General features: G+C 49.5%; 2 protein-coding genes across 2 annotated transcripts in view; one reads left to right on the top strand and one right to left on the bottom strand.

Annotated features, from left to right (window-relative positions):
- The window catches only part of ndnl2 (necdin-like 2), a 4,490-nt gene extending 1,262 nt beyond the window's left edge, over positions 1 to 3,228 (bottom strand). The window contains exons 1-8 of the mRNA XM_068597019.1: positions 2,846 to 3,228; positions 2,549 to 2,662; positions 1,401 to 1,464; positions 994 to 1,073; positions 693 to 787; positions 541 to 620; positions 376 to 418; positions 218 to 280 (exon numbers count right to left, since the gene is read on the bottom strand). Coding sequence (XP_068453120.1) covers positions 218 to 280; positions 376 to 418; positions 541 to 620; positions 693 to 787; positions 994 to 1,073; positions 1,401 to 1,464; positions 2,549 to 2,662; positions 2,846 to 2,896 — 590 coding nt within the window. The 5' untranslated portion in view covers positions 2,897 to 3,228. The remainder of the gene's footprint in view (positions 1 to 217; positions 281 to 375; positions 419 to 540; positions 621 to 692; positions 788 to 993; positions 1,074 to 1,400; positions 1,465 to 2,548; positions 2,663 to 2,845) is intronic.
- Positions 3,229 to 3,902: 674 nt separating this feature from the next.
- si:dkey-150i13.2 (mitochondrial carnitine/acylcarnitine carrier protein) lies at positions 3,903 to 19,336 on the top strand. The gene is made up of 9 exons (XM_068597018.1): positions 3,903 to 4,515; positions 7,278 to 7,370; positions 7,627 to 7,754; positions 12,530 to 12,620; positions 12,747 to 12,864; positions 15,438 to 15,510; positions 15,597 to 15,706; positions 18,627 to 18,748; positions 18,882 to 19,336. The coding sequence occupies exons 1-9, from the start codon at positions 4,414 to 4,416 to the stop codon at positions 18,942 to 18,944; spliced, it is 900 nt and encodes a 299-aa protein (XP_068453119.1). The 5' UTR covers positions 3,903 to 4,413; the 3' UTR covers positions 18,945 to 19,336.
- Positions 19,337 to 19,633: the final 297 nt, after the last annotated feature.

The following is a 19,633-nucleotide window of genomic DNA, read 5'->3' as shown; positions in this document are numbered from 1 at the left end:
ACAAGACTTTCACTCAGGCTCAAGTCTAAAAGTCCTCAAGGAGCCTGTTGTGAGGCTACTTCAAAGTAAAAGCACGTACATACACCACTTCAAAGTAAAAGCACGTACATACACCACTTCAAAGTAAAAGCACGTACATACACCACTTCAAAGTAAAAGACAGGAGCAATATCAGAGGAGCACTCATGTGTGGACCCTCGTGTGTGTGTGTTCTCACTTTTGACGCACAAACTCATCCGTGACGACACGCTTCACGTCGCCAAAGTCCTCATGCTTCTCCCTGAAGAGGAGGAAGAGGACCAATGAGAGTCGTATATGAGAGGCTGCGGACACACACATATTCAGACACACACACACACACACACACACACGTACCCGGGATCCACACGAAGTTTCTTCAGCGTGTTCCAGATGAGTTCTACAACGCAAACATCTCATATTATCACAACAGAGAGCAGAACCTCGTGCTCTGCTTCCAGAGAGCAGAACCTCATCCTACAGACCATAAAGAGCAGTTGATGGGTAGGAGCTGTCACTCACGTTCTCTGACGACGCCCCCTTTCATGAAGACCAGGCTCAGTATCACGAACAGCAGGCCAGTCTTGGGGTTGGCGGGGCTCCTGCACACAAGGAGAACCGAGCTTTAGAGAAAGTTCGGACCTGAGGACCGTTCATTAGGCCACGCCCCTCACCTGGCCGTGGGCGGGGCCTCTGCCGGCTCCAGCTTGTTGATGAGGATGTACATGTGGTGCTTGACGTCGATTTCAATCATTTTCAGGCCGAAGACCTGTTGCAGACAGGGAGGGTTGTGTGAAGGTTCTTCAGGAACCGCACGCAAAGGTTCTTCAGGAACCGCACGCAAAGGTTCTTTAGGAACCGCACGCAAAGGTTCTTTAGGAACCGCACGCAAAGGTTCTTTAGGAACCGCAGACAAAGGTTCTTTAGGAACCGCAGACAAAGGTTCGTTAGGAACCGCACGCAAAGGTTCTTTACCTGGTCAAAGGTGCGTGCCGCTCTCTTCATGATCTCGGGGTAGATGGTTCTGTACTCCTTCACCACGTGTTTCACCAGCTCTGGACACACAGTTTATTGTCCCTGTGAGTCGAGGCGTAGCATGAGTGAGTGAATGAGTGAGTGAGTCGTACCATCAGTGAGTGAATGAGTCGTACCATCAGTGGGTGAATGAGTGAGTGAGTCGTACCATCAGTGAGTGAATGAGTCGTACCATCAGTGGGTGAATGAGTGAGTGAGTCATACCATCAGTGAGTGAATGAGTCGTACCAATAGTGGGTGAATGAGTGAGTCGTACCATCAATGAGTGAGTGAATCGTACCATCAGTGGGTGAATGAGTGAGTGAGTGAGTCGTACCATCAGTAAGTGAGTGAGTGTGAGTTGGTACCTGCCCGGCGTACAGGAATCTTCTTCTGGTCCTTCACCAGGAAGTACTGGACCACCTCCGCCGTCTGGAGCAGAAGGAGACAAGGAGACAAGTGTGTGAGGATCAGTCTCGGGCTCTGTGGTGACATGTTGAGCCCTTTATGAACCCTTTCCCCAAGTCAACAATAGACGCTGACGTTGCCTCAGGGAATTACCCACAATGCATTGCAACGATAGGTTAAACACGCTGGTTGAGACTCTCACACTCAACCAGTTAGCAGCTGACGGCAGTAAGTCCTTCAGGGTTCAGATCAGGCCTAAGAGTCTGTTCCCCCTGTGAGGTTCTCTCTAGAACTCCCAAGTCATGTTCTCTACGGAACCAGATCACAAGTCATGTTCTCTAAGGAACCAGATCACAAGTCATGTTCTCTCTAAGGAACCAGATCACAAGTCATGTTCTTTATATAACCAGATCACAAGTCATGGAGGGTTCTCTTTAGAACCAGTCATGTAGGGTTTTTTTTTTTTTAGAACCAGTCATGGAGGTTTTTTTTTAGAACCAGTCATGTAGGGGTCTCTTTAGAACCAGTCATGTAGGGGTCTCTTTAGAACCAGTCATGTAGGGGTCTCTTTAGAACCAGTCATGTAGGGGTCTCTTTAGAACCAGTCATGTAGGGGTCTCTTTAGAACCAGTCATGTAGGGGTCTCTTTAGAACCAGTCATGTAGGGGTCTCTTTAGAACCAGTCATGTAGGGTTTTTTTTAGAACCAGTCATGGAGGGTTTTTTTTAGAACCAGTCATGTAGGGGTCTCTTTAGAACCAGTCATGTAGGGGTCTCTTTAGAACCAGTCATGTAGGGTTCTCTTTAGAACCAGTCATGTAGGGGTCTCTTTAGAACCAGTCATGTAGGGGTCTCTTTAGAACCAGTCATGTAGGGGTCTCTTTAGAACCAGTCATGTAGGGGTCTCTTTAGAACCAGTCATGTAGGGGTCTCTTTAGAACCAGTCATGTAGGGGTCTCTTTAGAACCAGTCATGTAGGGGTCTCTCCTCTAGAACATGTCTACACCTTGTTGTGTTATTAAACACACAGTTAATGTTATATATTAAAAAGCTGTAACCCGAGGGAAACACTGCTCTGTGTGTGTGTGTGTGTGTGTGTGTGTGTGTACCTTCTGGTCCACCTGAGCAGGTGTGAGCCTCTCCATGCCCCTCTGGACCTGAGAGGTGCTGGGTTGAGTGAAGGAGTCCTCGTTCTCCTCCTGAAGCCCCGAGCCGCTCTGCCTCTGCGTCACAACAGAAACAACCAACATCCGGGTCATATTGAAGAACATGTCCGATTCTAACCGGAAGTAAACATGGACCCAAGCCGTAGCCTAGCAACGGAACTTCCATTAAAATAAAATGAAACGCGCTGAAGTGGTTTGTCACGTGCGGGGTTCGCTGGCGGTTTGCAGCGCGTGCCTCACCTTGGCCTGCGAGGAGCCCTGCGGGCCCGACAGCCTCTTCCTCTGCGACATGGCGACGCGCTGCACCGGAACCAGCTAACGGAGCTAACAGCTAGCTGAGTTAACGCAGCTAACAGCTAGCTGAGCTAACGCAGCTAACAGCCAGCTGAGCTAACGCAGCTAACAGCTAGCTGAGCTAACTGGTAGCTCTAAAACGCATTCAAAGCTAGTTCCGTGCCTCGTGAGACCCTCAGACTGCGGGCTCACACTGCGGGCTCAGACTGCGGGCTCACACTGAACACCCGCTTCAGTCAAACTATTCTTCACTGCGTTTCAACGCAAAAGAACTTCCGCCGCTGAACAAACGTCCCGCGTCTGCGCTCTTCGGGCGCCTTTTGATGACGAAGCTCGAGGCGCCGGAAGTGTCTTTCTTCCTTTTTTCCAAAATAAAGTGCAGCGGAGTCTCAAACAAAATAAAGAAATAAACTGTTAAACAGGAACAGAGGAAGTATTCAGATGGTTTATTTATCTTCAGTATACCACAATCATTCAACATCTGGAGAGTTTTACTGGACAGGAAGAGGATGAAAACTACCGTAATGTAGTAAAAGTACTACATCTACCTCTGAGATGTAGAACAGTATAAAGTACTACATATACCTTTGAGGTGTGCTTTAACTTTAAGTAAATAAGTAAACGATAATCAGCTTTCACAATAGTTTATTGTGTACTGGTTACTAGTTTCTAGTGTTACAGTAAAAGCACAATATTGGTTTCCAAAATGTGGTCCAAAAGTAAAAGTACCTCAAAATGATTGAGTGCAGTACTTGTAAGTGTACTCATACTGTTTGATAAACTATTATCATCAGACTTTCTCTCTCTTTCTCTCTCTCTCTCTCTCTTTCTCTCTCTCTTTCTCTTTCTCTCTCTCTCTCTCTCTCTCTCTCTCTCTCTCTCTCTCTCTCTCTCTCTCTCTCTCTCTCTCTCTCTCTCTCTTTATGACATGTCTATGTATAGCTCCTCTAGGTTCTCTGTTGTGTGGTTCATTGTGTGTTTGCTCTCGTGGGTTCAGGTCGTGTTCCTTCCTTCGTCTTCAGTACACAACTGTTGAGTATAAATACACACAGATCACTACACAGCTTACATGTAGAAGTACAACTCGATCTCAGTCAGCTGTGCACAGACAAAGACTGCCACAAGGGGGCAGACAGACAGGTATAGAAGAAGAGAGACAGTTAAAGAAGAAGAGAGACAGTTATAGAAGAGAGACAGTTAAAGAAGAAGAGAGACAGTTAAAGAAGAAGAGACAGTTAAAGAAGAAGAGACAGTTAAAGAAGAAGAGAGACAGTTAAAGAAGAAGAGAGACAGTTAAAGAAGAAGAGACAGTTATAGAAGAAGAGACAGTTAAAGAAGAAGAGAGACAGTTAAAGAAGAAGAGAGACAGTTATAGAAGAGAGACAGTTATAGAAGAAGAGACAGTTATAGAAGAAGAGAGACAGTTAAAGAAGAAGAGACAGTTATAGAAGAAGAGAGACAGTTAAAGAAGCAGACAGACAGTTAAAGAAGCAGACAGACAGGTAGCTGCTGTCATGAGGGACGAGAGGAGCGTTTCTCCGCTGAAGAGCTTCGTGGCCGGAGGCGTCGCAGGAGCCTGTCTGCTGCTGACGGGACACCCACTGGACACCATCAAGGTACTATGTGTGTACTATGTGTACTACTGTCTGCTGCTGACGGGACACCCACTGGACACCATCAAGGTACTATGTGTGTACTATGTGTACTATGTGTACTACTGTCTGCTGCTGACGGGACACCCACTGGACACCATCAAGGTACTATGTGTGTACTATGTGTACTATGTGTACTAGTGTCTGCTGCTGACGGGACACCCACTGGACACCATCAAGGTACTATGTGTGTACTATGTGTACTATGTGTACTAGTGTCTGCTGCTGACGGGACACCCACTGGACACCATCAAGGTACTATGTGTGTACTATGTGTACTAGTGTCTGCTGCTGACGGGACACCCACTGGACACCATCAAGGTACTATGTGTGTACTATGTGTACTATGTGTACTAGTGTCTGCTGCTGACGGGACACCCACTGGACACCATCAAGGTACTATGTGTGTACTATGTGTACTACTGTCTGCTGCTGACGGGACACCCACTGGACACCATCAAGGTACTATGTGTGTACTATGTGTACTATGTGTACTACTGTCTGCTGCTGACGGGACACCCACTGGACACCATCAAGGTACTATGTGTGTACTATGTGTACTATGTGTACTAGTGTCTGCTGCTGACGGGACACCCACTGGACACCATCAAGGTACTATGTGTGTACTATGTGTACTATGTGTACTACTGTCTGCTGCTGACGGGACACCCACTGGACACCATCAAGGTACAATGTGTGTACTATGTGTACTACTGTCTGCTGCTGACGGGACACCCACTGGACACCATCAAGGTACTATGTGTGTACTATGTGTACTATGTGTACTACTGTCTGCTGCTGACGGGACACCCACTGGACACCATCACGGTACTATGTGTGTACTATGTGTACTATGTGTACTACTGTCTGCTGCTGACGGGACACCCACTGGACACCATCAAGGTACTATGTGTGTACTATGTGTACTACTGTCTGCTGCTGACGGGACACCTACTGGACACCATCAAGGTACTATGTGTGTACTATGTGTACTATGTGTACTACTGTCTGCTGCTGACGGGACACCCACTGGACACCATCAAGGTACTATGTGTGTACTATGTGTACTATGTGTACTACTGTCTGCTGCTGACGGGACACCCACTGGACACCATCAAGGTACTATGTGTGTACTATGTGTACTACTGTCTGCTGCTGACGGGACACCCACTGGACACCATCAAGGTACTATGTGTGTACTATGTGTACTACTGTCTGCTGCTGACGGGACACCCACTGGACACCATCAAGGTACTATGTGTGTACTATGTGTACTAGTGTCTGCTGCTGACGGGACACCCACTGGACACCATCAAGGTACTATGTGTGTACTATGTGTACTAGTGTCTGCTGCTGACGGGACACCCACTGGACACCATCAAGGTACTATGTGTGTACTATGTGTACTATGTGTACTACTGTCTGCTGCTGACGGGACACCCACTGGACACCATCAAGGTACTATGTGTGTACTATGTGTACTACTGTCTGCTGCTGACGGGACACCCACTGGACACCATCAAGGTACTATGTGTGTACTATGTGTACTAGTGTCTGCTGCTGACGGGACACCCACTGGACACCATCAAGGTACTATGTGTGTACTATGTGTACTATGTGTACTAGTGTCTGCTGCTGACGGGACACCCACTGGACACCATCAAGGTACTATGTGTGTACTATGTGTACTACTGTCTGCTGCTGACGGGACACCCACTGGACACCATCAAGGTACTATGTGTGTACTATGTGTACTAGTGTCTGCTGCTGACGGGACACCCACTGGACACCATCAAGGTACTATGTGTGTACTATGTGTGTACTATGTGTACTACTGTCTGCTGCTGACGGGACACCCACTGGACACCATCAAGGTACTATGTGTGTACTATGTGTATATGTGTACTATGTGAGAACCTTTAGTCTGGTCGTCTGACTAAAGGTTCTCATGAGGAAGAACGTTGAAGTGTGCTTTGTGTGAACTAGAAGCACATGGTGTGCTTTCTCTTGGAGGAACAAGGAACCAGAGGGTTCTGCATGGAACCGTCTGGTTCCATGCAGAACCTTTTGGTTCCATGCAGAACCCTCTGGTTCCTTGCAGAACCTTCTGGTTCCATGCAGAACCCTCTGGTTCCTTGCAGAACCCGCTGGTTTCATGCAGAACCCTCTGGTTCCATGTAAAACCCTCTGGTTCCATGCAGAACCCGCTGGTTCCTTGCAGAACCTTCTGGTTTCTTGCAGAACGCTCTGGTTCCTTGCAGAACCCTCTGGTTCCTTGCAGAACCCGGTGGTTCCATGCAGAACCTTCTGGTTCCTTGCAGAACCCTCTGGTTCCATGCAGAACCCGCTAGTTCCTTGCAGAACCCGCTGGTTCCATGCAGAACCCGCTGGTTCCTTGCAGAACCCTCTGGTTCCATGCAGAACCCGCTGGTTCCTTGCAGAACCCGGTGGTTCCATGCAGAACCTTCTGGTTCCTTGCAGAACCCTCTGGTTCCATGCAGAACCCGCTGGTTCCTTGCAGAACCCGCTGGTTCCATGCAGAAGGGGAACATCGTGGGTCTTTTGTGAGGATAATATTTGAGTTTCACGTGAGTCGTTTCTCTGAATGTGAGCGTCGGAACTTCAACTGTCAAACACTCTTATCTCACGCCGCCCTCCAGAACACGTGTGTGTGTGTGTGTGTGTGTGTGTGTGTGTGTGTGTGTGTGTGTGTGTGTGTTCTCCAGGTGAGGCTTCAGACGCAGCCCAAAGCCTCATGTGCTCAGTATGTGATCTACAGAGGAACGTATGACTGCTTCATCAAGACCGTATCCAAAGAGGTGAACACACACACACACACACACACACACACACACACACACACACACACACACACACAACCATTACTTGATTACTTAATAAAGTGTACGTTAGTTAATGTAAAATTGAAATGTGCATAAAAACAACATGTTGCCGTAAATGAGCTTTAGATGATTGATGTGTGTGAGAGAGCTCATGTTACACACTGTGACAGAAACACACGTGTGTGTGTGTGTGTGTGTGTGTGTGTGTGTGTGTGTGTGTGTGTGTGTGCAGGGTATCCTCGGCCTCTATAAAGGAATGGGGGCTCCGCTGGCGGGCGTGGCTCCCATGATGGCCATCAGTTTCTTTGGGTTCGAGCTGGGAAAACAGCTCCAGCAGACGGACCCTGACAAACCCCTCACGTTAGTAAAACCACACACACACACACACACACACACACAGGCACACACACACACACACACATGCACACACACACACGCACGCACACACACACACACACGTGTGAGTGTTTACTTCACAGTGTGTTTGTAATACCTGGAATATGAGCTCTATATATAACTGTTTCTCAGCCGCTCATGTCACCCCCCCCCCCCCCTCCCTGTTCCCCCTCCCTCCATCCTCTCCCCCTCCCTCCCTGCTCCCCCCCCCCCCCCCACGCCAGCTGTCCCTTATCTATTACTGAAACGTGGCTCAGCAGCGGCGTTCCCGTTAGCGCCATTGAGCTAACAGAATGCCGCGTGCTCAGGGCAGCAGGCGGCTCGGGGACACCAGAGCATCGATGTGAACAAAGCTCGGAGCTCTGCTGTCATGAAGGGATGGAGAAACTCTGTCATGGAGAAACTCTGTCATGGAGAAACTCTGTCATGAAGGGATGGAGAAACTCTGTCATGGAGAAACTCTGTCATGGAGAAACTCTGTCATGGAGAAACTCTGTCATGGAGAAACTCTGTCATGAAGGGATGGAGAAACTCTGTCATGGAGAAACTCTGTCATGGAGAAACTCTGTCATGAAGGGATGGAGAAACTCTGTCATGGAGAAACTCTGTCATGGAGAAACTCTGTCATGGAGAGACTCTGTCATGAAGGGATGGAGAAACTCTGTCATGGAGAAACTCTGTCATGGAGAAACTCTGTCATGAAGGGATGGAGAAACTCTGTCATGGAGGGATGGAGAAACTCTGTCATGGAGGGATGGAGAAACTCTGTCATGGAGAAACTCTGTCATGAAGGGATGGAGAGACTCTGTCATGAAGGGATGGAGAGACTCTGTCATTGAGAGACTCTGCTGTCATGCAGTGTGTTTACATGATGGTATTCATTTGGGAGGGAGAGAGGGAGGGAGGAGGGAGGGAAGGAGGGAGGGAGGAGGGAGGGATGGAGGAGGGAGGGAGGGAGGGAGGGAGGAGGCAGCGGGATCTTGAGCATGCGGACCAACGCATTGTCCAGTTCCGATCCGATTCAGCGTTTACATGCAGCGTTATTCGAATTATCAATCGAGTCGAATCGAGTTATCCAGGGGTGTTAATCGGATCGTAGTCGGACCGCAGTTACTCAAATAAAGGTGTTTACATGAACGGGATAATTCGATTTTAGTCGGACTAAGCCAGTAATTCGAATCCATGTAACCGCACTGATGGAGAGACTCTGCTGTCATGGAGAGACTGTGGTGGTTCAGTGTGGACCTTCCTCTCTGCCCAGAGACTTCCCTTCTGCTGCTGGTGCGGGTGACTTCAACCTCTTCAACATGAAGTCCCCAAACGTCATCAACATGTAACCCTGGACCATGTTAGCACCATCGTGGCTGAGGCCTACAAAGCCACCTCTATCCCCGACCCAGACCAGCCGGACCGTCTCGCTCTGCTCCTCCTCCCCCAGGTGCACACCACTCATCAAACGTGAGGAACCATCGATGAGAGCAGTCACAGTGAGGCCAGAAGGAGCAGAGAGGGTGAGCACCACTCGGGCCGCCCTGGACGTCCACACGGACATCCACTCTTTGCCTCCCCCCTTCTGGACTACATCGATGATGTCACCTTCCTCAAAGACGACACAACGCTCCCAAATCAGAAGCCGTGGCTGCGGGTGCTTCCAGAGGGTTCTACCAAGAACCCTTTTTATAATACGTGAGGTTTTATCGAGATCGAGGCCCTAAAGGCTGTCTTCATCTAAAAGAGGGTTCTTTGGATGACAAGAGTTCTTAATGGAACCATTCAAGACTTCTCGTAGATGAGCCACTTTTTCCTCTAGAAGCCTCATTTCTATTGCGTCTGCACCGTCGAATCAGAAGTCATCGTGGTCACGCTCCTCCGTCCACATCGATGGGGCGGAGGTTAAGCGAGTCTCCAGCTTCAGGCTCCTGGGTGTCCACATTTCAGAGGACCTCTCCTGGACCCTGAACGCCTCAGAGGACCTCTCCTGGACCCCGAACGCCTCAGAGGACCTCTCCTGGACCCCGAACGCCTCAGAGGACCTCTCCTGGACCCCGAACGCCTCAGAGGACCTCTACTGGACCCCGAACGCCTCAGAGGACCTCTCCTGGACCCCGAACGCCTCAGAGGACCTCTCCTGGACCCCGAACGCCTCAGAGGACTTTTCCTGGACCCCGAACGCCTCAGAGGACCTCTCCTGGACCCCGAACGCCTCAGAGGACCTCTCCTGGACCCCGAATGCCTCAGAGGACCTCGCCTGGATCCTGAACGCCTCAGTCCCGGTCCAGAGGGCACAACGGCTTCTTCTTCCTGAGGAGACTGAAACAGATCCACATGTGGAGGGTTCGGGATCATCAACGCGGTCCTGCACCCCCTGACGGAGGCGTCCACCTTACGCTGCCTGATGGAGCTCACTTCAAGTGTTTCCCTTCAGCGGTTCTGCTCTTGTTCCGTCCTGCGCTGCAAACGAATGCAAAGACCTGAAAAAGACCACAAAGAACACTCGTTTCACCACTCAAACACATTCACCCATTCATCATTCACTAATGTATGAATTCACTGATGCACCCATTTATGCACTCATGCACTCATGCAGTCATTCTGCAGGGGGTCCACCGGGTGCTGCAGGGGGTCCACTAGGTGCTGCAGGGGGTCGACTAGGTGCTGCAGGGGGTCCACTAGGTGTTGCAGGGGGTCCACCAGGTGCTGCATGGGGTCCACTAGGTGTTGCATGGGGTCCACCGGGTGTTGCAGAGGGCCCACTGAATGCTGCAGGGGGTCCACTAGGTACTGCAGGGGGTCCACAAGGTGCTGCAGAGGGTCCACCGGGTGTTGCAAGGGGTCGACTAGGTGCTGCAGGGGGTCCACCAGGTGCTGCAGGGGGTCGACTAGGTGCTGCAGGGGGTCCACCAGGTGCTGCAGGGGGTCGACTAGGTGCTGCAGGGGGTCCACCAGGTGCTGCAGGGGGTCCACTAGGTGTTGCATGGGGTCCACCGGGTGTTGCAGAGGGCCCACTGAATGCTGCAGGGGGTCCACTAGGTGCTGCAGGGGGTCCACAAGGTGCTGCAGAGGGTCCACCGGGTGTTGCAAGGGGTCGACTAGGTGCTGCAGGGGGTCCACCAGGTGCTGCAGGGGGTCGACTAGGTGCTGCAGGGGGTCCACCAGGTGCTGCAGGGGGTCGACTAGGTGCTGCAGGGGGTCCACCAGGTGCTGCAGGGGGTCCACTAGGTGTTGCAGGGGGTCCACCAGGTGCTGCAGGGAGTCCACTAGGTGTTGCAGGGGGTCCACCAGGTGCTGCAGGGAGTCCACTAGGTGTTGCAGGGGGTCCACCAGGTGCTGCAGGGAGTCCACTAGGTGTTGCAGGGGGTCCACCAGGTGCTGCAGGGGGTCCACTAGGTGTTGCATGGGGTCCACCAGGTGCTGCAGGGGGTCCACTAGGTGTTGCATGGGGTCCACCAGGTGCTGCAGGGGGTCCACTAGGTGTTGCATGGGGTCCACCGGGTGTTGCAGAGGGCCCACTGAATGCTGCAGGGGGTCCACTAGGTGCTGCAGGGGGTCCACCAGCTGCTGCAGGGGGTCCACTAGGTGTTGCATGGGGTCCACCGGGTGTTGCAGAGGGCCCACTGAATGCTGCAGGGGGTCCACTAGGTGCTGCAGGGGGTCCACAAGGTGCTGCAGAGGGTCCACCGGGTGTTGCAAGGGGTCGACTAGGTGCTGCAGAGGGTCAACTAGGTGCTGCAGGGGGTCCACTGGATGCTGAAGGGGGTCCACCAGGTGTTGCAGGGGGTCCACTGGGTGTTGCAGGGGGTCCACTAAGTGCCGAAGGGGGTCCACCAGGTGTTGCAGAGGGTCAACTAGGTGCTGCATGGGGTCCAGCGGGTGCTGCAGGGGGTCCAGCGGGTGCTGCAGGGGGTCCAGCGGGTGCTGCAGAGGGTCATGACGCTTTTGGTTGATTAGACAATTTATTATATTGTTCTTAATAGTGTTACGTTTATTTCCCCCCAATATTTTCCCAGAAAGTTAAACGTCTATGAAGACACATTGTAACGATAAATAAATAAAATAAAAAACAAGATACAGAAATAAGAAGGTCAGTTTGATAATCATGATAGAAGCTATTGTTGTTATTGTTGTGTTGATGCACAGTGTTAATATTGTTAATCATGTCATAATTCATAACATGCTCAGTTGTCTCCTCTTCTTCACTTCCTGCTTCCTCCATGTTTCCTACCTCCTGCTTCCTGCATCATGCTTCCTGTTTCCTGCATCATGTTTCCTGCTTCCTGTTTCCTGCATCATGTTTCCTGTTTCCTGCATCATGCTTCTTGCTTCCTGCTTCCTGCTTCCTGTTTCCTGCATCATGCATCAAGCTTTCTGCTTTCTGCATCATGTTTCCTGCATCATGCTTCCTGTTTCCTGCATCATGCTTTCTGCTTCCTGCATCATGTTTTCTGTTTCCTGCGTCATGCTTCCTGTTTCCTGCATCATGCTTCCTGTTTCCTGCTTCCTGCATCATGCTTCCTGCTTCCTGTTTCCTGCTTCCTGTTTCCTGCTTGCTGCATCATGCTTCCTGCTTCCTGTTTTCATGCTTACTGCTTCCTGCATCATGCTTCCTGTTTCCTGCTTGCTGCTTCCTGCTTCCTGCTCATTGCATCATGCTTCCTGCTTCCTGTTTTCATGCTTCCTGCTTCCTGCATCATGCTTCCTGCTTGCTGCTTCCTGCATCCTGCTTCCTGCTTCCTGCGCAGGCGGCTGCAGGTCTTCCTGTCCGGCTGCCTGGCCGGCGTCTTCACCACGGTCATCGTGGCTCCAGGAGAGAGGGTCAAGTGTTTACTGCAGGTGAGCTCGGCCGAGGACTCACCTGCTGGATACACACACACGTATACACACTGGAGTAGTACTCAAGGCGCCGCTCTCTGTGTACTTTGTGTACTTAAACATGAGTAACGTCTGGCGTGTTTCCAGGTGCAGGCCAGCCGAGGCGGGTCCAGGTACGCGGGTCCGGTGGACTGTGCGGTCCGGCTCTACAGGCAGCAGGGCCTCCAGAGCCTGTACAGGGGCACGCTGCTCACGCTGATCAGAGGTACCGCACGGTGTACTCTGTGTACTAGTACTGCTCTCAGCAGGAGCTCAGTGTACTCTGTGTACTAGTACTGCTCTCAGCAGGAGCTCAGTGTACTCTGTGTACTAGTACTGCTCTCAGCAGGAGCTCAGTGTACTCTGTGTACTAGTACTGCTTTCAGCAGGAACTTAGTGTACTAATACTCCTCTCAGCAGTAACTTTGTGTACTGATACTCCTCTCAGCAGAAACTTAGTGTACTAATACTCCTCTCAGCAGTAACTTAGTGTACTAATACTCCTCTCAGCAGTAACTTAGTGTACTAATACTCCTCTCAGCAGTAACTTAGTGTACTAGTACTGCTTTCAGCAGTAACTTAGTGTACTAATACTCCTCTCAGCAGTAACTTAGTGTACTGATACTCCTCTCAGCAGTAACTTAGTGTACTAATACTCCTCTCAGCAGTAACTCAGTGTACTAATACTCCTCTCAGCAGTAACTCAGTGTACTAATACTCCTCTCAGCAGTAACTTAGTGTACTAATACTCCTCTCAGCAGTAACTCAGTGTACTAATACTCCTCTCAGCAGTAACTCAGTGTACTAATACTCCTCTCAGCAGTAACTTTGTGTACTGATACTCCTCTCAGCAGTAACTTAGTGTACTAATACTCCTCTCAGCAGTAACTCAGTGTACTAATACTCCTCTCAGCAGTAACTTAGTGTACTGATACTCCTCTCAGCAGTAACTTAGTGTACTAATACTCCTCTCAGCAGTAACTTAGTGTACTAGTACTGCTTCCAGCAGTAACTTAGTGTACTAATACTCCTCTCAGCAGTAACTTAGTGTACTGATACTCCTCTCAGCAGTAACTTAGTGTACTAATACTCCTCTCAGCAGTAACTCAGTGTACTAATACTCCTCTCAGCAGTAACTCAGTGTACTAATACTCCTCTCAGCAGTAACTTAGTGTACTAATACTCCTCTCAGCAGTAACTCAGTGTACTAATACTCCTCTCAGCAGTAACTTAGTGTACTGATACTCCTCTCAGCAGTAACTTAGTGTACTAATACTCCTCTCAGCAGTAACTCAGTGTACTAATACTCCTCTCAGCAGTAACTTAGTGTACTAATACTCCTCTCAGCAGTAACTCAGTGTACTAATACTCCTCTCAGCAGTAACTTAGTGTACTAATACTCCTCTCAGCAGTAACTTAGTGTACTAATACTCCTCTCAGCAGTAACTTAGTGTACTGATACTCCTCTCAGCAGTAACTCAGTGTACTAATACTCCTCTCAGCAGTAACTCAGTGTACTAATACTCCTCTCAGCAGTAACTCAGTGTACTAATACTCCTCTCAGCAGTAACTCAGTGTACTAATACTCCTCTCAGCAGTAACTCAGTGTACTAATACTCCTCTCAGCAGTAACTCAGTGTACTAATACTCCTCTCAGCAGTAACTTAGTGTACTGATACTCCTCTCAGCAGTAACTCAGTGTACTAATACTCCTCTCAGCAGTAACTCAGTGTACTAATACTCCTCTCAGCAGTAACTTAGTGTACTAATACTCCTCTCAGCAGTAACTTAGTGTACTGATACTCCTCTCAGCAGTAACTCAGTGTACTAATACTCCTCTCAGCAGTAACTCAGTGTACTAATACTCCTCTCAGCAGTAACTTAGTGTACTGATACTCCTCTCAGCAGTAACTTAGTGTACTGATACTCCTCTCAGCAGTAACTCAGTGTACTAATACTCCTCTCAGCAGTAACTCAGTGTACTAATACTCCTCTCAGCAGTAACTCAGTGTACTAATACTCCTCTCAGCAGTAACTTAGTGTACTAATACTCCTCTCAGCAGTAACTCAGTGTACTAATACTCCTCTCAGCAGTAACTCAGTGTACTAATACTCCTCTCAGCAGTAACTTAGTGTACTAATACTCCTCTCAGCAGTAACTCAGTGTACTAATACACCTCTCAGCAGTAACTCAGTGTACTAATACTCCTCTCAGCAGTAACTTAGTGTACTAATACTCCTCTCAGCAGTAACTCAGTGTACTAATACTCCTCTCAGCAGTAACTCAGTGTACTAATACTCCTCTCAGCAGTAACTTAGTGTACTAATACTCCTCTCAGCAGTAACTCAGTGTACTAATACTCCTCTCAGCAGTAACTCAGTGTACTAATACTCCTCTCAGCAGTAACTTAGTGTACTAATACTCCTCTCAGCAGTAACTCAGTGTACTAATACACCTCTCAGCAGTAACTCAGTGTACTAATACTCCTCTCAGCAGTAACTCAGTGTACTAATACTCCTCTCAGCAGTAACTCAGTGTACTAATACTCCTCTCAGCAGTAACTTAGTGTACTGATACTCCTCTCAGCAGTAACTCAGTGCAGTTTAAAGGTTTGGCATCAGCGTGTACTTTCATCCTTCTTAAGCCTGCCTTTGTTTTTATTGATATCTTCTGATGATATCTGATAAGAAGTTCTTAGGTCCAGTACATGTTAATGTACTCAGTGTACTTGGTTTGCTTCGTTAGCGTATTGGTGTACTTGGTGTACTTGGACGATAAGTCTTCCTCTCTCTCTTCAGACGTGCCGTCTAACGGTCTGTACTTCCTGACCTACGAATGCCTGAAGAGCTTCCTGACACCTGAGGGTCAAAGGTGAGTCCCTCCTCTAAAGCACTGCGTCTCCTTTCAGGCCCGTGAACCTCACCTTTGTCTTAAACGTGTGCGTCTTCGTGCGCCAGCGTCTCTCAGCTCAGCACTCCCAGGATCCTCCTGGCTGGCGGCGTCGCGGGGATCCTCAACTGGACCATCGCTCTTCCTCCCGATGTCCTCAAGTCCAACTTCCAGACCGGTGAGAGACCTGGACGCCGAGTCTGTTAGAGACGAGTCCGCCAGGGCCCCCTGCTGGCTCAGGGGGGTACTGGAAGCAGCAGAGGCACTGTGCTCCAGCGGCTTTGAGTGTTCGCATGAGAGTTTACTTTATACTTCTCCTCTGGTGAATGTCAGAGGAACATTCATGTACATGCATTCATCAGCATACAATAAACATAGAACCACTAGTTCTGCTTGCATGTTGTGGAAGTCCCACAGACGCTGCATAGTTTTATCCTGAATGAGGCAAACTTTTACACCTCAGGATGAAGTGATGCTGCTTCATGTCTTTCAGTATTTAGCTACTGCGAGGTCATCAGAAGAAGAGTTGATGTTGTACACTTGAATCTGTGTGTCTTTAAGCGGCTCCTGAAGACACTGGATGTTCCTCAGAGCGGCGCTGGTCACTCAGCGAGGCAGCATCCTCAGCTGAAGTGACATCATTTCAGTCCTTTAGAAACGGCTTCCCACAAGTTTGACTTTGTGTTTGTGCATGAAAACTCTGAGTCTGTAAAAAAAAGGCTTAAGTTACTGAATTGTTCTATATGTTGTATTATTTATAATAAATATTACCCGGTGTCCTTCAGATGGACTTTAGGGTTTTAATCGACTATTTTTTCGTGCATACTGTGATATCCTGAACTGTGAAACTGCAACACTGGCTCACAGCTTGTCATTCAGGAGTGATGGTTCTGCAGCCAGACCAGTTAGACCAGTGCTCTAAAGGGACCCTGGTGCTCAGAACCACCTCTTTAGTCCACAGGGGGCGACAGAACCAACACTACCTCTTTAGTCCACAGGGGGCGACAGAACCAACACTACCTCTTTAGTCCACAGGGGGCACCAGAACCAACACTACCTCTTTAGTCCACAGGGGGCACTAGAACCAACACTACCTCTTTAGTCCACAGGGGGCACCAGAACCAACACTACCTCTTTAGTCCACAGGGGGCACTAGAACCAACACTACCTCTTTAGTCCACAGGGGGCACTAGAACCAACACTACCTCTTTAGTCCACAGGGGGCACTAGAACCAACACTACCTCTTTAGTCCACAGGGGGCACTAGAACCAACACTACCTCTTTAGTCCACAGGGGGCACCAGAACCAACACTACCTCTTGAGTCCACAGGGGGCACCAGAACCAACACTACCTCCTTAGTCCACAGGTGGCACTAGAACCAACACTACCTCTTTAGTCCACAGGTGGCACTAGAACCAACACTACCTCTTTAGTCCACAGGTGGCACCAGAACCAACACTACCTCTTTAGTGCACAGGGGGCAGTAGAACCAACACTACCTCTTTAGTCCACAGGGGGCACTAGAACCAACACTACCTCTTTAGTCCACAGGGGGCACCAGAACCAACACTACCTCTTTAGTCCACAGGGGGCGACAGAACCAACACTACCTCTTTAGTCCACAGGGGGCACTAGAACCAACACTACCTCTTTAGTCCACAGGGGGCACCAGAACCAACACTACCTCTTTAGTCCACAGGGGGCACTAGAACCAACACTACCTCTTTAGTCCACAGTAGGCACTAGAACCAACACTACCTCTTTAGTCCACAGGGGGCACTAGAACCAACACTACCTCTTTAGTCCACAGGGGGCGACAGAACCAACACTACCTCTTTAGTCCACAGGGGGCACTAGAACCAACACTACCTCTTTAGTCCACAGGGGGCACTAGAACCAACACTACCTCTTTAGTCCACAGGAAGCACCAGAACCAACACTACCTCTTTAGTCCACAGGGGGCACTAGAACCAACACTACCTCTTTAGTCCACAGGGGGCACTAGAACCAACACTACCTCTTTAGTCCAGAGGGGGCGCTAGAACCAACACTACCTCTTTAGTCCACAGGGGGCACTAGAACCAACACTACCTCTTTAGTCCACAGGGGGCGACAGAACCAACACTACCTCTTTAGTCCACAGGGGGCACTAGAACCAAACCTACCTCTTTAGTCCACAGGGGGCGCCAGAACCAACACTACCTCTTTAGTCCACAGGGGGCACCAGAACCAACACTACCTCTTTAGTCCACAGGGGGCACTAGAGCCAACACTACCTCTTTAGTCCACAGGGGGCGCCAGAACCAACACTACCTCTTTAGTCCACAGGGGGCACTAGAACCAACACTACCTCTTTAGTCCACAGGGGGCACTAGAACCAACACTACCTCTTTAGTCCACAGGGGGCGACAGAACCAACACTACCTCTTTAGTCCACAGGGGGCACTAGAACCAACACTACCTCTTTAGTCCACAGGGGGCGCCAGAACCAACACTACCTCTTTAGTCCACAGGGGGCACCAGAACCAACACTACCTCTTTAGTCCACAGGGGGCACTAGAACCAACACTACCTCTTTAGTCCACAGGGGGCACTAGAACCAACACGACCTCTTTAGTCCACAGGGGGCACTAGAACCAACACTACCTCTTTAGTCCACAGGGGGCACTAGAACCAACACTACCTCTTTAGTCCACAGGGGGCACGAGAACCAACACTACCTCTTTAGTCCACAGGAAGCACCAGAACCAACACTACCTCTTTAGTCCACAGGGGGCGACAGAACCAACACTACCTCTTTAGTCCACAGGGGGCACTAGAACCAACACTACCTCTTTAGTCCACAGGGGGCGCCAGAACCAACACTACCTCTTTAGTCCACAGGGGGCACCAGGACCAACACGACCTCTTTAGTCCACAGGGGGCACTAGAACCAACACTACCTCTTTAGTCCACAGGGGGCACTAGAACCAACACGACCTCTACCACAGAATGAATGCTTCTAGTTTCTAAATGTAATTGTGTGTGTGTGTGTGTGTGTGTGTGTGTGTGTGTGTGTGTGTGTGTGTGTGTGTGTGTGTGTGTGTGTGTGTGTAGCTGCAGACGGGAAGTACAAAGGCTTGGTGGACGTCTTGAGGACGCTGCTCAGAGAAGAAGGCCCCAAAGCGCTCTATAAGGGGTTCAACGCGGTCTTCCTCCGAGCCTTCCCTGCCAACGCGGTAAAACCCTTTTGCTCTCATATTATACTCACATGCAGTACACATATATGAATGTACTTGTATTGATACTCCTGTACTTCCTGGTAGCAAACAGCAGCCTCTGTAACGGCTGATCCCTTTCTTCCTCCTGCAGGCCTGTTTTTTGGGGTTTGAGGTGGCATTGAAGGGACTGAACACGCTCGCACCCAGCTGGTGAAACCACTTCCACACATACCAGTGTTATGACCAGTCTGGACCCAACTGGACCAGTCTGGACCCGTCTGGACCCGTCTGGACCCAACTGGACCAGTCTGGACCCGTCTGGACCAGTCTGGCCCAGTCTGGACCTGTTTGGACCCGTCTGGACCCGTTTAGACCAGTTTGGACCAGTCTGAGACCAGTCTGGTCTAACGATGAACTAATGTCTTTTGGCTGGAGGGGATTTGAGCCTTTTCTCACTTTTATTTGTGATGTTTGTAAAGTGTCATATAATGAATTAATTATTTCAAAATATATTTAATGTGTTCAACATACAAGCTAAATGCAAACCAACAAAAAGACAATCTGAATTATTTTATGCTGGTGTTTGGCTTTTAAAACAAAATAAGATTTCTGATTCAAAGGGTTTAAATAAAGTTTTGAACTTGCCATTTAAACAGTGGGTTAGTGTTCTCGTGCAGCTCATGTTCGCTCCCTAGTGGACGAAACCAGAACCAGCTTCATGCTGTCAGGTACTGGAAGACCAGAACCCTAATGCACCTAATGCAGGACCAGGACTACACTGAGACTGTAGAGGACCAGGACTAGACTGAGACTGTAGAGGACCAGGACTAGACTGAGACTGTAGAGGACCAGGACTAGACTGAGACTGTAGAGGACCAGGACTAGACTGAGACTATAGAGGAC

This window comes from Clinocottus analis, unplaced genomic scaffold (genome assembly GCF_023055335.1).
Source record: "Clinocottus analis isolate CAN_PGR_092001 unplaced genomic scaffold, fCliAna1.0.p SCAF_4, whole genome shotgun sequence".
NCBI lineage: Eukaryota > Metazoa > Chordata > Actinopteri > Perciformes > Cottidae > Clinocottus > Clinocottus analis.
This window is presented reverse-complemented; position numbering and strand designations above follow the sequence as displayed.